Below are 20,319 nucleotides of genomic sequence, written 5' to 3'. Positions count from 1 at the left end.
GAGAGACACCAGGCCACACACCCTTCAACAGGCGAACAAGCCATATATGCACCTACCTTTGGTAGGTTGAGAATAAGGCCCCTTCTTATACCATCTCTGTGTTCTATGTTACTACCTGATGGTGAGCTTTGCAGTGACTTTGAATTTTAAAACAAATGCCATATGATTCATCAGAAACTATCTAGTTGGGTGGTTTTAACCCTTTGTGTGTTTTCTTTCACCAAAACACAGTCTCTCAATGTATCTATGATCACTTAGAAACCTCACTTTTTCTTAAAAGTCATTGTTAATGGGGTACCTGGGTGGGTTAGTTGGTTAAGCACCTGCCTTGGTGTCAGCTCAGATCATGATTTCAGGTTGTGAGATTGAGCCCTGCATCAGGCTCTGTGCTGGGTGTGCAGCCTGCTTAAGATTCTCTCTCCCTCTCCCTCTCTCCTTCCCGTCCCCATTCTCTCCATCTCTTCAAAAAAAATAAATAAATAAAAGTCATTATAATCATTATAGTAAAAATGCTATATTCTACTTAGTCATCTTCCCTGATCCCACCAATCAGAAAATCCTTCTATTTGAGACAAGAAAACTAAAATCCAGAGTGACTCAAGAATTTGGCCAAGGCCCCAGAGCAGGTTTGGGTACCACTAAAAACCAGAATCCAAGTCCTTATTCAATAGGCTCTTTCTGATCTTTCCAATAAAGCACTTTTTCATTTTACTGAGAAAAACTAATAGATTGACATTTTTGGTGGTGGTGGTATAGCATCTCCAAGTACAATTATATATTTTCCTATGCATCATTTCTATATTAAAGGTACACATTATCAAACATTAGGAAATTTGGTTTTTTTTCCTCTAGAATTTAAGCTCCCAATTTTTCACGAGGCATTCTTTTGTCTTTTTCTCAATTCTGTATTATTTCAATTTATTTCCCCCTTCCTATACCTTTTGTCCAATCTATACAGAACAAATTAGAGAGAAAGCATATATGCATACAAATACAAACTTTGTTTTTGGAAAAGTGTGATCATACCCCATTTAGAAGAATATAGTGTGCTCTTTTCATTTAACAGTAAAGCACAGAGCTATCAGCACATATGAAGCTACTTCCATTTTTGTAATTGCTACTTTCCACTATACAGCCTTGCCATAGTTTAACCACTTCCTTATCAAAGGGCATTTTAAGTTGTTTCCAATTTTTGGTGGATGATAAACAATGCCATAATACCCAACCCGTAAATATATCTCTGTGCACTTGTGTGACTATTTCTGTGGGTATGATTCCTAAAAGTAGAACTGGCTAAAAACAAATGGAATGTACATTTAAAATAGTGATAAATGGGGGCACCTGGGTGGCTCAGTGGGTTAAGCATCTGACTTTTGATTTCAGCTTAGGTCATGATTTCAGGGTCATGAGATTGAGCCCCAAGTTGGGCTCTGCACTTGGCATGGAGCCTGCTTGAGATTCTCTCTCCTTCTCCTTCTGTAACCCCCACCACTTGCTCATGCTTTCTCTTAAAAAAAAAAAAGTGAAAAAACATGTCAATTGTCCTTCAATATACTAACCTGAACATGTGAGAATCCATTTCCCCAACCCTGTGCCAAAATGATCATTAATATTTAAAATGTTTGCCAATTTGGTAGCTATCAATAGTATTTCGTTGTTTTAATTTATAGTGCTCAAACATGTTTTTGTACATTTACTGGAACTTATCATTTCTGTGAACTATTATATCAGTTATCTTTTTCTTATTGATTTATAAGGATTCAATATATTAAAGGTATAAATATCTGAAGAGACTTACTTTAAATTCTCAGAAACTGTTTTGGCTTTATTGTAGTGTCCTCCAACTGGATTTGCAGCAGCAATGATGGAAGTTCTGGCAGGGAGGCTACAAACCATGCCAGCCTTAGCAAGACTAATACTTTGCTGTTCCATAGCTTCTAACAAGGCTTGATGTTGATTCCCCATCTTATCAAATTCATCTATCCCACAAATACCTACAATCACAGTAAAATAATACAGACAAAAAGTTTTCTTTGATCGAGTTCTGAATCTTACAGGGTGAAAACTGTTCCATAATAAAGAATTATTTACAATTGTTTCTAGCAGTTAAAATTGTAAAATGTCATACAGTTGTGATTTTGTGCTTGTTTTACAGCAGATAAAGTATTTGTCTTAACTTTTATGTAATATTTTCTCATTCAACATTTTCCATAACCAAGGCACTGTGTTGTGAGGGCTAAAAAAATGGAGAGTGAACCTCAAAAAGCTTAAAGACTTACAAACAGATGAGAATGAATACATATATATATATATATATATATATATATACTTTGAGCTTTCACTCTGAGTGAGATAGGGAGCCACTGGGGTTCTGATCAGAATAACTTGATCTGAGTTTTAACAAGATTGCTCTGCCTTGTTAAAACAATAGAGCAAGGGTGGTCCCAGGCTTCCAACTATGAGATCACACTAATAATCCATGTAAGAGATGATAGCAGCAGTGGCAAAGTGGCTGGATGCTGGATATAAATGGAAGGTAAAGCCTACAATATTTATTGATAGACTGGATATGAGGTATGAGCAAAAGTCAAAGATGGCTGCACATTTTCTGATTTGAGCTAATGGATGGAATTATCATTGACTGAGTTGAGAAAGATAAGAATAGGTTTGAAGGGGAAATCAGGATTTCAGTTTTAGACATGTTAAGTTTGAGGAAGTTATAAAGATACTGCAATAATAGGGAGACAGAACATGGAAGACTCCTAACTCTGGGAAACGAACTAGGGGTGGTGGAAGGGGAGGAGGGCGGGGGATGGGGGTTACTGGGTGGCAGGCACTGAGGGGGGCACTTGACGGGATGAGCACTGGGTGTTATTCTGTATATTGGCAAATTGAACACCAATAAAAAATAAATTTATTATTAAAAAAATAACAGGCAATAAGAAACACTGCCTGGAGTTTAAGGAAGAAGAGAGATACATTTGGAAATTTTCAGCACATAGGCAAATTCATGAGACTAGAGAAGATCATCAAGAAGGTAAGCATAGACTAAGAAGAAAAAAGGTACATAAATGAAGCACCTGGAGGTGCCAATCAGTTAAGTTTGGGGAGATAAAGAACAAGAATGAGAAGCCAGTCAATGAAGTAAGAAGAAAACCAGAAGAGTGTAATGTCCTGGAAACCAAAGAGGGAAGGTATCAAGGAAAGGGGGCAGGTGAAGGCACTAAGAGGATCTGGATTCAGAAGTGGAGGTCACTGGCAAACAAACGAATGAATGACCTTAACTGAACTGTAATCTGGGCATTGCCTGATGTATACATAGGAACATGTTTTCCAATAGGGTTATAGCATCACAAAGGTAGCAAAGCTTAATTAGAAATCCCTTCTTGATGAGCCCTTCAACTCAATTTCTTATAAACTGTAAGTCAAATCCTGAAAAATATCCAACAAGATGGGTTAAAATATAGCAAAACTTCTAATTATAAAGTAATAGCTCTAAATTCTTATTTTAAGTCCTCTGAGAGTAAAAGGATAACATTCACTTTATTTTCAGTTCCCAGGCATCTAAAACTATTCTAGGCTAATAGCAATGCATTCAGCAAGTATTTACTATGCACCTTATGTATTAGGCAATAGGAATATGTCAGTCAACAGGATGACCAAATCCCATCTCACAGGGAACTTACTGTAAAGTTTTAAAACAGGCTTAAAACAAAAGATCACAAAATGTGATGGTGGTTATGAAATGGGAAGTACAGGAGCGAGCTATACCTATTTGACTTGATTGATTTTTATGTATAATTGTGTCTGTTGCAAGATTCTGAAAATGAATGACAATAAGTACCAGTTTCAGTTCTGTGGTAATAACCTGTATTTCCAGTGATTTTTTTCTGGCATTCACTCTCAACTCACTGGTTGTTGCAGTGCTATCCAAATGCCTCTTGAACAGAATGTTAAAGAAATTAATTAGAAAGGAAAAGGCTCTAAAACAAAACCCCAAAGCTCCAGAATTACTAATTATTTAGACCTGGAATAATTCCTTTAAAACCCTTGGCTCAATTTAAAAATAAAAGCTGTAATATTAATGGAAATTAAATATTATAAACAGTGGAGAGTTTGGTCTCTTACCTTGATCACCAAGTACAAGGGCACCAGCTTCCAAAGCAAAATCTCCAGAGGAACTATCCTTTGAAAGAGTTACAGTCAAACCAGAGGTAGTTGTGGTATTACCACAAACATACACACCCCGTGGAGCAACATTGCATACTGCCTAAAGAAACAAAAGGTTTAAAAGAATCAGCCAGGGGCACCTAGTGGTACAGTCGGTTGTGCGTCAGACTCCTGGTTTTGGCTTAGGTCATGATCTCAGGGTTGTGAGACAGCCCCATGTCAGGCTCCATGCTGGGCATGGAGTCTGCTTCGGATTCTCTACATCTCCCCCTGGCCCTCACTGGCCCCCTCCATGTGCTCTCTAATAAATAAATAAATCTTTAAAAAATAATAAAAAGAATCAGCCAAAGTAAAAGGGAAAAAATAAATAGTGACTGCTTCACAAATGTCAGCTATATGCCAAGTCAATATTGTTCTAATAGCTTTACTGTACAACCCTCATTACCACAGTTAATAGGAAGGTATTATTACATCCCCATTTAGTGGCATAGAAACCAAAGCCTGCAGAGTAACTCACACTGCTATGAAAGTATGAAGTGAGAATTCAAATAAACCCAGGCAGCCTGCCTCTGATGCCTGTGATCATGTGAACACTACAGTTTCATTTTATGCTTTGTTTCCAAGTTCAAAGAGACAAAACATGAATGCCAATTTCAATCTCAAAGGCTTCAATGCTTCCATATACATCAGGAAATAAGATGGCTTAATAATGCATTCCTTGTGAGTAAACAAGCTATGGCAGGTCAGAATAGTGGTTAAATAGCACAAGAATTAAAAGCATGGACTTCCAGAGTCAGGCAGACCTGTTTAAATCTTGGCTTTACCCTTTATTGGCTCTGCTGCTCTCAGATCTCTCTGAGCCTCAGCTTCTTTATGTTTTATCACATATATCCCTGAGAAATATATGATTATGTATATAAGGCACTTAATCTGGTACCTGGCACAAATAAGTGCCCAATGCAAGGCCACTGTGTATGCTGTGCACTGCACAACTGCAGGAGACAATACACTGCTATGTCGACAATGCACTCTGGACATGTGCAGTGCCTAACCCAAGTGAACCTATGGTGCTCTGAGCTTATACACAGTAGCTGTCATTATTTTTGTTATTTATAATTCCTTATTAGTCTAGGAGGATGATGATGGCTTACTAAAATGGTCAGAGAAAACAGGATTAAAAATGTGAATAATAATAATAAAATCATCATCATCATCATCATCGTGAATAATTCAGAACTGTTAGTGTTAGCCTAACTTTTAAAAACTGGTTTAGCAGGGCTAGAAGACTTACATACAATACACTCCACTGTTTACAACATTTAATTTCTCCTAATATTACAGCTTTTATTTTTAGAATAAATGCCATTATTCCAGGCCTAAAAAACATGAAAAATTGCCAATGTCATTTCTTAGTATTAAGTTTTTTTCACTACTATTAAATGTATTTTGAAACCATTATCTGCCAAGATCTATTTCTTAAACTAAAAAAAGAAAGGGAACCTGGGTGGCTTAGCCAGTTGGGTATCTGACTTGATTTTGGCTTGGGTCATGATCTCTGGGTGGTGGAACTGAGCCCCACATCAGGCTCCATGTTTGGTGGGAGTCTGCTTGGGATTCTCTCTTTCCCTTTGCCCCTCCTCACTGTGCTAGCATTCACAGACATGTATGTGCACATGTGCTCGCACTCTCTCAAATACATCTTAAAAAAAAAAGGAATAAGAAAAATAGAAGTTTATTTGTATAGATAATCAAACACTGTGGAGGTTAAACCAGGCTTCTACCTATAATACACTAATTAAAAAGTCAAACACATATGCAAGGAACATAAAAGAGAGGAAAAAAAGCTATAACAATTCAGGTCCCCACATGTACCTTTTACATGCACAATCTGGCTAGGTATTCAGTTTTCATTATTATTATCAATTGTTTCCCTAACAACTGGGTGCTCTGTGCCTCAGTTGTCAGGTTTGTAGCAAGGGCTCAGAACTGAATTTTTTTTAAATAGGTCCAGTTGGTTCAAAGGAACATGGAAATATAAATGAAATGTCAGAGTACAAGTAAAATGATGAGTGATTTAACAATAAAGCATAAGGAATAAATAGTGACTCTGACGTGAAAGACAGTGGTTTTATAATGCAATCATGAGGTCAAGGCGGTTCTCAATTCTGGTTGCACAGCACAATCACCTGTGGAAGGTTATACACACACAGACACTAGGACCCTAATCCAGAGGCTCTTAGTTCAGTTAGACTAGGGAAGGCCTCAGGATTTTCAGAGTCCCAAAGGTGATTCTGATATGCAGCCAAAGGTCTAACCCCTGGATAAAGATTCAGTAGCCACAGGACTACAACTTGCCCAAAGAGACCCCTGGTCTAGTCACATTTGTCTACACTGGGGGTGGTGGGGAATAGGACACATAGGCATTCTCAGAAAGGACACCATGACTGGCTTACCAAGTGTCACTCCCAAGGCAACCACAACTACTCCAATAGGCAGAACCTTTTAGGGCCATCATAAGCCCTGGATAGGAGAACCACTAGGCTCTACTGGCAGAGGCAGAATCTTCTTGAGGACCAGCAAGAAGCCAGTCATAGAAACTGCCTTGCTTTAAAATCAGAGAGCAGCAGTGGAGATGCATACAGATAGATCTCTTACCTTTATCAGACTGTTCCTAAAGCTCAGTACAGTGTTTATGTAGTTGTATGAAGACAGGATGTGTGGACACCTGCTTCCCTGCTCTTTACTTTCTCAAACTATTTTGTTCATAGGTGGAAGTCACAACACCTAGCTTGCTAGCAAAGCTGATACCAAAGAAAAAGGGGGTTAGAGAAATGGTTAACATTTCACAATGGTTGACATCTCAACAGACCATCATGTCTGCACAGTCTATGGAACAGAAAATGGGCTCTATTTGAAAGGATGCCTGGACAGAAGTGATATATTACTTAAACAAATAATTGTTTTACTTCTACCGATTCACTTCTACCCCCCTACCAACTATTTCTTCTGGAATAAAAATACTACATGGTTTAAGAAAATTCACTTGTGAATCAGTTATACGTTTCATAAGGAATACATCAAATACTAGATGAGAAATTTCCTACCTGTAACATCTGACTCTTTCCCAAGCCTGGGTCTCCAACAACAAGGACATGTGGATCTCCTCGAATAGGAATTCTGTTTTTGTCATCTGCATATTTTTGGCTTCCTCCAAAGAGTGCTAATGCCAAACCTGCTTTAACAAGCTCAAGTATAAAAGGGGGGAAGGGGGAAGAAAAACCTCAAAAGTGAGAAAAACATAAAGATGACTAGCAAAAAAGGGATGCTTCTCCTTCTATATTTACATTTAATTGAGAATTTTTTTTGAAGCATGATTAACTTTTTTTCCCTAAGAAAATTAACTTAAAATATAAACTTCCATAATGTAAATGATTAAAAAGCAAAAATTAGGAAGCACATAAAATCAAAGAGGTATTGTTAAAGTCACTAAGTCACTAAGTAAAGACCTACATTGCAAGGCATGAATCTACTCCACAAAACTGGGAAATAACCTGCTAGCTGTCGCTTTAGCACTTAGTGCCCAAAGTCACTGTAGGAGTACCTCATTCCTATTAGCTCAGATTAGTAAGCAGATTGTTCATACAAGGAGCTGAAATCTGGCTTTCACATCATTTATGGAGAATAATGACATATTAAAATATAAGTAACTGGCTAACAATTAGCTTTTTGCCAACTTTATATGTTTTTGAGTAAAGATGAAGGAGAGTACTTACTTCATGACCAAAAATGACAGGGCAAAGTGAGCTGGAAAACAGAATACAATTTATAAATCCCTATTTATGCTTCATCAATCCACTAGAAGATCTACATTACAACTTGCTTAACTTGCTTTATTTAGCATCAAAAAAAGAAAAAGACAAACATAAAATTTACATCCCTCAACTCAAGACATTTTACTCTGTAAATTTCTCAAAATTCTTTGTTAATCCATAAAGGGAAGAACACTTAAAAATTTTTACATGTACAAAGGAGACGAAATACTTGCATTTTATTTTCATTTTTTTGAGAGAGAGCACAAGACCAGGGGTAGGGAGGGCAAAGGAGAGGGAGAGAATTTAAGCAGACTCCACACCCAATGTGGATGGAGCCCAACATGGGCTAGATCTCAGAACCCTGAGATCATGACCTGAGCCCAAATCAAGAGTTGGATGCTTAACTGATTAAGCCACCCAGGCGCCCCTTTGCAAAGCATTTTAAAGTAACCAAATGGACTGTTATCTATCACAAGCATTTAAAATACCTCATAATCATTGTCTTCTCCTTCGGGATACAGAATTATGTTGTATATTACACAAACACACATCTTCTATGTAACCAAGTCACTGAAAGGAGGCTAACAGGTGAACTGGGTAAATAATATCTTAAGATGAGACAAAATGTCATTACTTCACCTTAATTCAAAGGATCAGGATAAGATCATATATGAATATGTGAATATATTTACATTTATCAGTTGTAAAAATAAGGATCAAGCAAAAAAGGCTTGACCATTATCCCTTTTAATACCTGTAAACACAGAAGATAGTGTCCTGCCACATCCCTCGGTACTCAGTGTTAAGCATGTTCCCACATAATCACTGGTGGCTCCTGATCACACACCTGCACCTGCCTGCTGAAGGGCTTTTTCTGGAGGCAGAAGCCTCAGCAGTAGGCAGGCAGAGCAGGCTGAAAGTACCACCTAGTAAAACTAGGCCCTTCGATGGAAAAATACTGAGGCTAGTTCTACACAATCTAGTATTCTAGAGGCCTCAAGAGGATTAAGCCTCAGATGCTTGTAGTAACCTCTTCTTTGAGGCACCATACACTGACTACCATCCCTTCTCACTCTCCCATTCCCTTACCAGTATTTCTGGGATCACCTCCCAAATAAATGCTTACCCAAATTACTGCTTCTAAAGAAACCAAAACTAAAACATAACCTTCCATTGTCTTCTCCATTCTCCTTTCATACCTTTTCTACCTAGCAAAGGTAGACAAACTTTTTCTTAAAAGGCCAGAATGTAAATCTTTTCAGTTTTACTGTCTGGGTCACACTACCCAACTTGTGCAAAAGCAATTATGTAGATGAATGGATGGCACTGTATTCCCATAAAATTTTATTTACAAAACCAGGCAGCCTGCCAACCCCCGCAAGATTAAAAATGGACGACCACAAAAAATTCGAGTTTTAATGTTGAAATCACAAATTTAGGACTAAAGGGTAAGAACAACCTCTGAAAAGAAAACATTTCTAGTATGGCAGAAGGACCACTGTACAGGTTCATTCTTATTTGAAACAGGTAAGAGGAACCAAAGCAGTGTTTTGATCTTCAACCAGGTGGTTCTTCCCTACCTGCTCACAGCCCACTCATCACACTGTCCCTAATCCACAGATCACAACCCTACTCTAGCTCAGAGCACCCCTTCTCCCAGGGTAGGTATGGATGGCTATCTATTCAGAAGTCTCTGAGGGTTTAAAGACTCCCTGAGGAACTCTATCCTTTCTCAATTGACTAACATATTAAAAGCAGAAACAGTCAAATTCTTTTAGTGTCCAAAGCCTAAATAAAGGAAACACGACAGGGTTAAGTGTTCTAATACAATGCATTTCAAAACCTCAGTTCTTTACTACTCTTAGGTACATCTATTTTTCAGTCTCTCTTGTTTTCCTCTATTTCTTCAAAATATCCAAAAAATTGTTTAAAAGGTTTTAAAATAATGGTATGTTGTGTTAATTATGTTAAATACATTATTAAATTTCACGTAATCTTGGGACAACCTTCTGGGCAAGAATTAGTTCTATTTTGAGAAAAATGAAGGAGGTAATAAGTAACATGCTCCCAACCTCGTTGGAAGTGGGATGGATTCTAACTTAGCTTACCTTAAAAAAAAAAAAAAAAAAAAAAAGAAAAGAAAAAAGAAAAAAAAAGCTCTTAACCACTAAAGCAAAAATTGCCTCTACTGTGTTTCTTCTCTACTGCATGGCAATAACATGAAAATAAAATAATATTATGAAATACTTAGTGAATATAAGTGACTTCTATGTGAATCTCCTTCTTGGTTTTTAAAAGTAAACATCCAAAAATAAATAAATAAATAAAAAGTAAACACCCTACATACAACTAATTGAAATGACTGGAATTCACAGTCCCATCACTCTTTGTTGAGTAACTAACTTTTGGTGTGAGATAGTAAATTTTCTTTATAGATTAAACTAGAGATCAACAAAGTTTTCCATACAGGTACAGACAGTAAATATCTGTGAGCTATTATTCTCTGTTGCAACTACTCAGCTCTGCCACTGCAGCCAGGCCCTGGCACTACATAAATGGAAAGCAGCCAGGCCTACATAATGAACGATTATGGCTATGTTCCAATAAAAGTTTATTTACAGGAAGTGAAATTTCAATTTTATATAATTTTATGTGTCATGAATTATTCTTTTTTTTCAGCCATTAAAAAAATGTAAAAACCATTTTTAGCTTATGGGGATATACAAATGGGCAGTTAGCTGGATTTGACCTGCGAACTGTAATTTGCAATCATTTTGACTAATTTTTTGTTACTTGTAGCCAACAGCACCCCTATCCTGCATATACATAATAAAACTTCAGATAACCTCATACATACTTGACAATGAGTTTAAACAGGTTTTCTTCAGCTTGAATCTCTTGGATAGCATAAAGGTCTTTAAGTGAGAATTCCATCAATGCTCCATGCTTACACCCATCCTCAGAGGTCTTTGTTTTTTGTCCTTTGCTATTACTAACAGAATTTGCTTCAATGTACAAAAGGAACATGCATTTGTCATTCTTATTTCGAGAACCTGTAAATTTCAAGGTATGAAATATAATAATTGGTATTTTCATTTTCCCTACAAAGACTCAAATACCACAAAAAAGAAAGGCACAGTAAAATACATATAAACTTGTATTTTAAAGGAAAAGTTTCACCTATGTAAGAAATAAGGAATTCCCTGTATCTGTGGAGATTCAAAAGTACTTTGAAAAAAGATGAATCCTGACAAATTATTGAGAAACAATCAAAATAAGAAAAGAATTATACAATACCTTCTTCAGCATTTGAGACTTTCACAACTCCAGTAATAGTCACTGTGTCTCCTGGGACACAGCTATCCACAAGATCATGAACAAGTTCACACTCTATCGTTCGTGGAATCCGACCTGCTTCTCGCTGATCATCAGACATTAGCTCCTGGATTCTAAAACGTTAAACAATTTTTAGTCAGTATATATACTGACTTTATTTCTTCAACATGTCAACTATTCAGGACCCACAAGATACAGAGCTAAAAGGTAGATTAGTTAAAAAAAAATTTTCAATGGTATGTCTAATATTACTTCAGTAGTTTCCAATTAAGAATGGCAGGATGAGCATGTACATTTGCCTACCCTCTCTCCAAAATGTCCACCAAAATGGTAGCCACTAAATAAGTAAAGACAGGTTATAGGGTGTGCAGAGGTGTTATCAAGAAACACAAGCTCTTAAAAGTTCAGAAAACAGGAAGTGGAAAAATACTGATGGATAGAACAAAATGAAGTTCAAAATACATACAGGAAAAAGTTACAAGGATCTAAGAGAAGTGGGGACCAATATTTTCAGCAGAGCCCTTGAGAGCCTTCTAGGTTGGAGTTGGTAGGAATGCAGAGTAGGGATGCTTGGTTTCTTACACAGGTGAAACTTTTCCTCATTTCAGTGGATGGCTAAAAGGAAACAGGATAATCAACTGAAAGATAAGTCACAGAATAGCTGTTTTGGTAGGTGGGTGGATAGGTGGGTAGGTGAAGAAAGAGGGCATTCCACCAAACCACGCTCTACTGTTTAACAAAAACCAGAACACTGTTCTAGAGAAATGGATCCATCCACTCTGTGAGGGGAGCTACAGCATCTAATGAAGGCATCAGAGCTCCAGAATAAAGTCTCCTCATTCTGGCATCTGAGAAGTCCAACTCCAATTCAAAAACATATTCATATAGTAAAATCTGATCATCAAAAGAGGGAGAGAGGCCTCATGAGGAAAAACTCCTACTTATAAAATAGCAACGGAAACCTATCAAAGGAGTCCAGATAATTTCTCAGTGTTCATCAGATATTTCAGGATGAAATGGCATTAATTCAGGAAAGAGAAGGGCATTAAAAACAAAACCTGCTGAAGAGTTTTTGAGAAAATTTTACCATCATAAAAACAAGAATAAGCGGCTATAAAAAGGGAACTACTAGAAAACTGTGAGATCAGGAAAATTAAATATATATATATATATAAATCAAATATTTATAGGAGGGAAACAAACACACAAAAAGCACACAGAAAGCAAAGGGTGAAAACAAGTTAAAAGACAAATGAACAGTACAACGGATGTATCTGATTGGAAGCTCAAAGAGAGAAAAGAGATATTCGGGAGTCCAAGACAACACCAGAAGAAAAGGACTGATCACTGTCACGCAGGATGAAGACATGTTTAGATGTACTTTCACTATTCAAAACACTATAGAAGGATTTCAAAAAGTAGGAAAAGCACTAAACAACAAAGCTGAGCCCAAATACGAAGTATATAAAACGGGAGAATTCAAGGGAGTAGAAGAGAATTCATTTTGATTTTGAGACTTGGATCATTTCTATTAAGGGACAGAAAACAAAACAACATGGTAACATAAATTACATTTCCTTTTCTAAGCATCTGATCACTTTCTTTGTTACTTTGTGGAACAAAGATAAAATTATAAATGCTCTTGTTTTTGTTAGATATGACCTATAAATTAAACAAGGAAGACAGTTATAACTGGAAAAGAGAAGTAAACCTTGACAATGTAAAATTCACATTTTGGCTGAAAGAAAACTAGTGGTAGAAGGGGAAAAAGTAAAAGCGGGCTTTTCTTTACTCTGTCCTCCAGATCTCTGACCTGTTCTTCGAGTCTTCGATTTATTCACTCTAGTTTATCTAGTACCTTTATAACTATTAGTTTAAAATCTCTATCAGGCATATTACTTATCTCCATTTCATTTAGGTCTCCTGCTGGGATTTTGTCCTTTTTGTTCTTTCACTTGGGACATACTCCTGTCTCATTTGACGAACACTCCATGTCTGTTTCTGTGTTAGGAAAGTCAGCCATGTCTCCTGCTCTTGAAAGCAGTAGCCTTATGAAGATCCTGTAGTGCCCTGCAGTGCAACGTCTCCTATTCTTAAGACCTTGGCGCTTCAGGGGTCTCGTATGTGTGTTGCATGTGCCCTACTACTGTGGCTAAGACATGTGTGTCTTCAGTCTAGTCATCTCTAATGGTTCCCTTTGCCTGTTGTGGGCAGTGTTTGGTCCCTGTGTTGTTAGTGGGCCAGTGTGGACTGCCCTAGGCTTGAGGGAAGTTCGCCAGGTGTTTGCCAGAACTGCAGGAGCACCAAACTACAGGGTGCCCTCCCTGTATTATACCCTGAGAAGTTTCTGTTGGTGGACAGGGCCTACAGTCAGACCAGATGTCTGTCCCCAGCCCACTGCAGAGCCACAGCTGGATTGGCTGAGTGGTTATCTTCCCCTCTCCCCAAAGTAGAAGTCACTTTGGAGTGCTGCTGACCTCTGTCAGGGCTGCTTGCTCACTGCCATGCTTGTGGTGCCACTTTGGATGGACTCCTGCAGGAGAACATAGGGGCAATGTGCACAGTACCAGCAAGGTCCACACCAGCTGGCTATAGGAGGGGAGTTGTAGCTGCTGGGAAAACTCCTGTACAGAAAAGTACAGGGGTGTGGTGTCCATTAGCAAGCTAGGTGGAAGTGGAGAGTATTTTACTGTCCTGGTTCCCACAGGCGTCCCTTTAACTAGGCTGGGGGTCCACGGAGGGGAGACAGCACCAATCAGCTCTTTTGTTCTTGGAGAAGTCTCTGAAAAAGCCCTGCCTCTCCAGTCTAGTACATGCTCTGAGATTAGCTAACAAATTTCCCTCATGTAAACCCTAGGCATTTTTCAAACTGCTGCTTCTATACTGTATCTTAGCTAAGCTGTTTGTTGTGCTCTCCCTTTAGGGGCAGGGACTCCGTTTTCTCTCACCACCAACTCTCCTAGAGCTGAGCCACTGATTTTTTGTTTCAGGCTGGAAGAACTCACAAAATTAGGCCCCTTCAGTTTCAAAGCCAAATGTTATGGGTCGTCACCTTCCCCATGCAGGTTCCCGGTACCTGGGGTGCCTGCTGTGGAGGTTTGCTTCTCTTCCCTCCCCACAACTGCTAAGTCCCTCCCTCTCACAGTCCCGTGGATCCGTTTGGCTCCTAACCACATCTCCACCTTCCTACCCTCTTGGATGTGGCCTCTTCTCTGTATTTAGCTGTGGAATCTGCTGCACCAGTCTTCAGGTTGCTTTTGGGGTTATTTACACTGATGTGGGTGTTACCTACTTGTATCTGTGGGACCAAGTAAGCTTAGGATCCTCCTACTCTGCCATCTTCCCTGGAAGTCTTTAAAACTTCTTTAAATAATGAATGTAAGTAAAAATCACTGAATGTTAAAATAATAACTTTGGAATACATTCATTATACATCTAGATAAGCCTCTCAATTCCTCTGAGGTCACAGCCAGATATCCACCTAACCTGCACTACTTCAAACCCTGCTCCTTCTTCACCACCACCAACCCTCCACCTCCACCCTCCGTGCACACTCAAAACACTGCCAGACTGCAATGAGAAGCCTCAGAATGACACAACATGCTAAGGATGTCTTGCTTTAAGAAATTAGATATTAATACTTTTCTTATTAAAACAGATAAACAGAAAGAAGAAAACAACTCCAATCTCACTTCCTAGAGTATATTCTTAACGTGTATTTCTTGCCAGTTTTGTCACTAGAAACACTGTACATGGTTTTTTTATGTCATTTCAAAATATTCTCCTGCACCATCATATTTAGTGGCTACACAATAATCCATTGTACCATCCTACTTACAATATTTTCTTCAGATGTTTAGGCTGTTCCCCATTAAAACACACACACACACACACACACAAACATACTTTCAGCAAGCTATTTCTTCACATATTGTGACTGTTTTCATCAAGTAAACCCCTAAAACTGGGACTGCTTCAACTGCAAGGCCTTTGATATACATTGTAAGGCTTTCGCCTTGATGCATTCAAGTTATTCAAAGCACTAGCTGAGAAACAATAATTCTTTTTTTTTTTTTTAATTTTTATTTATTTATGATAGTCACAGAGAGAGAGAGAGAGAGAGAGGCAGAGACATAGGCAGAGGGAGAGGGAGAAGCAGGCTCCATGCACCGGGAGCCCGATGTGGGATTCGATCCCGGGTCTCCAGGATCGCGCCCTGGACCAAAGGCAGGCGCCAAACCTCTGCGCCACCCAGGGATCCCAATAATTAAATTCTTTATGAACATTCCAATCTAAGCCCAAAGATCTTTCACTTAGGGCAGATAGTCATTTTATATATCTACACATTGGTAGAATAAAAAACAATAATGTAAGATAATATTGTACAAAGTTTTACTATAACTCATTCAAAATGAACTTTAGCAATATCTTACTTTTAAAGATTCAAGAAAAGGATTTAAATGGCCTCCCCTCTCCTTTTCTTAAGATTTGTTTATTATTTTAGAGGCTGGGGAGGGGTCACGGGGTGGGGGGAGAGAGAGAGAATCTCAAGCAGACTCCCCTCCTGGTTGTGGAGCCTAAGTTGAGGCTCATTCTCATGACCCTGAGATCATGATCTGAGCCAAAACCAAGAGTCAGACACTTAATCGCCTGAGCCACTCAGCCTCCCCTAAATGGTCTCTCTTTCTAAGTCTGATCTAATATCAAGAGATCATCATTCAAATCCAACTAAAATATTTGAGCCTATTTTCTTGTCTGCTATTTTTACCAAAAAAGCAGAGAGATTTTGTATAATTAAGTGAATTATCCTGGACCTTCTGTGAACTTACCTTATTGTGAACCTTGCAGCTCCTGAGAGGCCCTCATCACTCTCTTCAGAAGTGAAAATCCTACAGACTTTCTTTGCACACTGTTGTGAACTAAAAGAGCACGAGACCATGCTCAAGAGTCTTTAACATAGCCATAAAAAAGAATGACATCTTGCCATTTGAAACAACATGGATGGAGCTATATGGTACAATGCTAAGTGGGATAAGCCAATTAGAAAAAGACAAATACCATATTTCACTCATATGTGGAATTTAAGAAACAAAGATGAACCAAGGGGGAAAAAGAGAAACAAACTAAGAAAGAGACTCTTAACTATAGAGGACAAACTGTTGATTACCAGAGGGGAGGTGGGTGAGAGATGGATGAAATAGATGAAGGGGATTAAGAGTATACTTATTGTGATGGGCACTGAGCAACCACTATATTATATATCTGAAATAAATATAATATTGTAGGTTATCTACATCAGAGTTAAAAAATTTTTAAATAAAATGTAAAAGTCTCAAACATTTATTTTATAAAATGGAGAGTTTGTGAAGATCTCAGCATACTGTACATTTATTATATATGTCGGTCTTAGTTTTTGCAGAACAGGAGGTAAAGCTAGGACAGGGCTTGGTAGCAATCCATCTCACTGTTTCTCTAGGTTCTTGGTTTTTAAAATACCTTCTGCTGTCTTAGCCAGGTTTCTTGGGTAGCACTCTGACTTCAAACCACCCATTATTTTATATTCAGGGATGAGTTACGGGACGATGGTCAGATAAAACACAGTAATTTGTTGGGTTAAAAATACCATACACACACACACACACACACACACACACACACACACTAAAAACCATATGACCTACAAAAAACAGCTTAAAAAAAACCCCATAGTAAAATGCCTCATAGATAGTGAGAATATAAAATGAAACATATCTTATTTCTAAGGCATTCTTTGTTTTAATACTTCTAACAACATTTCTATCACAGCTCATGGAAAGAAAATCATACAGCTTTGTTGGTCTACATCCAGTTCAATGAATCACATGAGAAATAAACTATTCCTCAGTAGAAAAAGGACAGGATACTTATAATTAAAATCCTTTCTGCAATCTGATATAGAACACATTTCAAATAAAGACAATTATCATTTCAATATATAAACTATAAAACAAATAAATCTTTTACTATATACTTTACCATTGTCTACAGATAAGACTCACAATATAATATATGAATATTATAGATTTACTAGGCAGTAAATCTATAACGTGAGATCTAAAACCTGTGTTTTATTTATAGTCTGCTTACTTGATTGACTGCCAGTCCATCGTAACCGTGAGAGGAGAGTTACGGAGAGCAGTGAATGACCTCCCTCGACATGTGGGCACAGGACACTGCAAGAAGATTAATTCACATCCACATTTTGATAAACTACAATCACATCTAAGGAAAATGCAAGTTAAAATGCTTCATTTAATACTACTTTTATTTGGTCACAGAATGGTGTTATAATAAAATGCAGTATGAGCAAAATGACTACTTTCTTCTGCATTGATTCTATATTACAAGCTTTTGAGGCACTTTTCCAGTTAGTCCCTCTTGATTACTGCTTTTATTCCTTTTACTGTGGGTGTGCAAGGCTCCTCACAAGCCTCTCACACTGAGCACATATTCCTTCCTTTGTGCACATTCAGTCTCCTGATCCTTGAATCTTGAATGCCCTCTCGCATCCACAATATCCAGCACCAAACCTCCCGTTTTCCAAAGTCTTCCTGGGTCTTATTTGATCCCGAGCTCCCCTATCTCACTTGCCTTTGCACTGTGAGACAGTCCACAGAGACAGTCCTCGAAATGTAAATGTGTTTAAGTTTTTAAAAATCACTTGTCCACTATTTGGACCTCAAGATGCATTTGTAAATTCAGAGATTGTGGCCAACTGTATTTTCCAAATATGGCTGCAACAGTATTTTCCCATGAGCCTTTCTAGAACCCTCCCACTCCCCCATCAAAAGATGGAGTCTAATTTCCCTCTCCTGGAATCTGGACAGGCTTATGACTTATTTTGTAACCAATAGAAGTGATGCCACCTGTTTTCTGAAGCTAGCTCAAAAGAGGCAGCCATTTTTTCCTGAGAGCTGGACCTGTCTCTTGAAGCTATCAGCAGCCATGTGAGCAGACTGAGTACCCTTAGCTGCCATACCATGTACAAGAAACCAAAACCAGCCCAGAAAGACACATGGAGGAGAGATGCCCAGCCAGCCCCCAGCCACTCCAGCCTCTTGCTGTTCAGCTCTATCTGCTATTTGACTACAATTCCTTAAGAGATCTAAATGGGTAACTACCCTGCCAAGCAATTCTTCCAAACTTTGGACTAACAGAAGTCTTGAGAAAGAATTAGATGACTGCTGTTATTTTGAGCCACTAAGTTTTAGGGTGATTTGTTATATAGTAACAAAAATAGTGACTACAATATGGATCTCCTGAACAAACATCTTTCTTATCACTTCAATTCATGCAAGTTCAGACACATGCAGAACATTTCACACTAATGCTCATCCTGCGAGTCAGCATTACTACCCACTAAATTGGAGGGCATGGAAATACTTTGACCAAATATAGTTTACAGAAAATATCCAATAAATCAGGATTGAAATTCTAGCCTCTGAACTAAAGACAGAGCCTGAACCTTAAGCCCAAAGAGTAGATGACACTCATTTACCAACACCACTGATTATTCAGAATCAATAGCCAAATCTCACACACCCTGTTCTTCCTAGAAGAGAAGGAAACCTTACAAATTTCAATTAGTGTAAAAATGTAATAAATGTAAAAAATTTATTAAAATCCAAGGATAGTAAACACAATTCCAAAAAAGAAGAATAGATATGGTAGTCTCCCTGCCTTATCAAAAACTTTAATGAGATCAATATAAATAGGATTGTACAGGACCAGCAAAATGAAATGGACTCACATGTCCATAGGACAGTGCACCATAGAAGAAACAATACACATCAGTAGGACTGATAATAGAGGACTTAATTAATAAATGGTACCAAATGGCTTTTACTTCAAAGAGCAAAATTAGGTCCTTAGTGTTATGCCATTCCCAAGATTAAATTCCTGATGGGCAAAAATCCAAGTATAAAAACGAAACTTGAAAGTATTAAAAGAAAATGTAAGAGATATGTTTATAATGCTCAAATGAAGAAGGCTTTTTAGGCAGGGCATAAAACATAAAGGTCATAAGGTGAAAAAATGATCAATTTAATCTGTCAAAATGTAAAACTGTAGAACAAAAAATATACCACAAAGAGATAAAGCAAATACTGGGAGAAGATATCTGTAATATATATAATCAATGATTAGTACCTAGAATTCATAAAGAATTCCTATCAATAGTATAAACAGGAAAATAAGCAGAAGATTTAAACAGAAAGTTCAATAAAGAAGGAAACTGGATGGCCAACAAAGAAGTGAAAAGATGTTCAACTGCAACAGAAATTCATATTAAAAATGAAATGCCATTTACACCCATCAGCATGGCAAAATTTTAGAAGTCTAACAATACCAAGTGTTAATGAGAATACAGGGAAATGGTAATTATTTAACACTACCAACAGAGGGGTAAGCTAGGACCAACACTCTGGAAAGTCGTTTGGCAACATCTAATAGTTAACAATGTTATATCCCACAACTGAGAAATTCCTCTGCTAAGGAGGAACATACAAGAACGTTCTCTGCAGCATCATATAACTGTAAACAACTGAAAATAACACAAATGTCCACTAGGAGAATGGATAATAGTAGCTATTCATTCAATGGAATACTCCACAATGGTAAAGATGAAAGAATTAGATATGTATTGAAATAGGTAAAGTCCAAAACAACCAAGTGAAAAAAAGAGTTGGCAGAGTGTTACATTCAGCATACTATTTATGTAACAGCACAAGAAAATAAATCCTATATATATATATATTGTCAGGTATGAGAATGCATATTGGAAGAATACATGGCAGTTTCAGAAGAGTAGCTGCCTCTAAGGATGGAAAAAAGTGAGTGGAACTGGGGAGGGCAACAGAGGAAGTTCAACTTTGATAATATTTTATGTTTAAAAAATTAAGTTAATAGCGATCCCTACGTGACTCAGCAATTTAGCGCCTGCCTTCCGCCCAGGGCGTGGTCC

General features: G+C 37.8%; 2 protein-coding genes across 7 annotated transcripts in view; one reads left to right on the top strand and one right to left on the bottom strand.

The window, feature by feature from the left end:
- Positions 1–20,319, top strand: part of TRMT6 (tRNA methyltransferase 6 non-catalytic subunit) — a 71,034-nt gene that overhangs the window by 28,779 nt on the left and 21,936 nt on the right. The gene's annotated exons all lie outside the window — the stretch shown is intronic.
- MCM8 (minichromosome maintenance 8 homologous recombination repair factor) overlaps positions 1–20,319 on the bottom strand; it is a 47,442-nt gene that overhangs the window by 18,489 nt on the left and 8,634 nt on the right. For all 3 annotated transcript variants that reach the window (XM_041732077.1, XM_041732076.1, XM_041732075.1), the window contains 7 exons: positions 17,445–17,530; positions 11,280–11,431; positions 10,840–11,035; positions 7,944–7,974; positions 7,275–7,415; positions 4,129–4,270; positions 1,799–1,994 (listed from right to left, as the gene is read on the bottom strand). In XM_041732077.1, the coding sequence (XP_041588011.1) occupies positions 1,799–1,994; positions 4,129–4,270; positions 7,275–7,415; positions 7,944–7,974; positions 10,840–11,035; positions 11,280–11,431; positions 17,445–17,530 (944 nt within the window). The remainder of the gene's footprint in view (positions 1–1,798; positions 1,995–4,128; positions 4,271–7,274; positions 7,416–7,943; positions 7,975–10,839; positions 11,036–11,279; positions 11,432–17,444; positions 17,531–20,319) is intronic.

This window comes from Vulpes lagopus, chromosome 18 (assembly GCF_018345385.1).
Source record: "Vulpes lagopus strain Blue_001 chromosome 18, ASM1834538v1, whole genome shotgun sequence".
NCBI lineage: Eukaryota > Metazoa > Chordata > Mammalia > Carnivora > Canidae > Vulpes > Vulpes lagopus.
The sequence above is the reverse complement of the archived record's forward strand: the minus strand, read 5'-3'. Positions and strand labels throughout refer to the sequence as shown.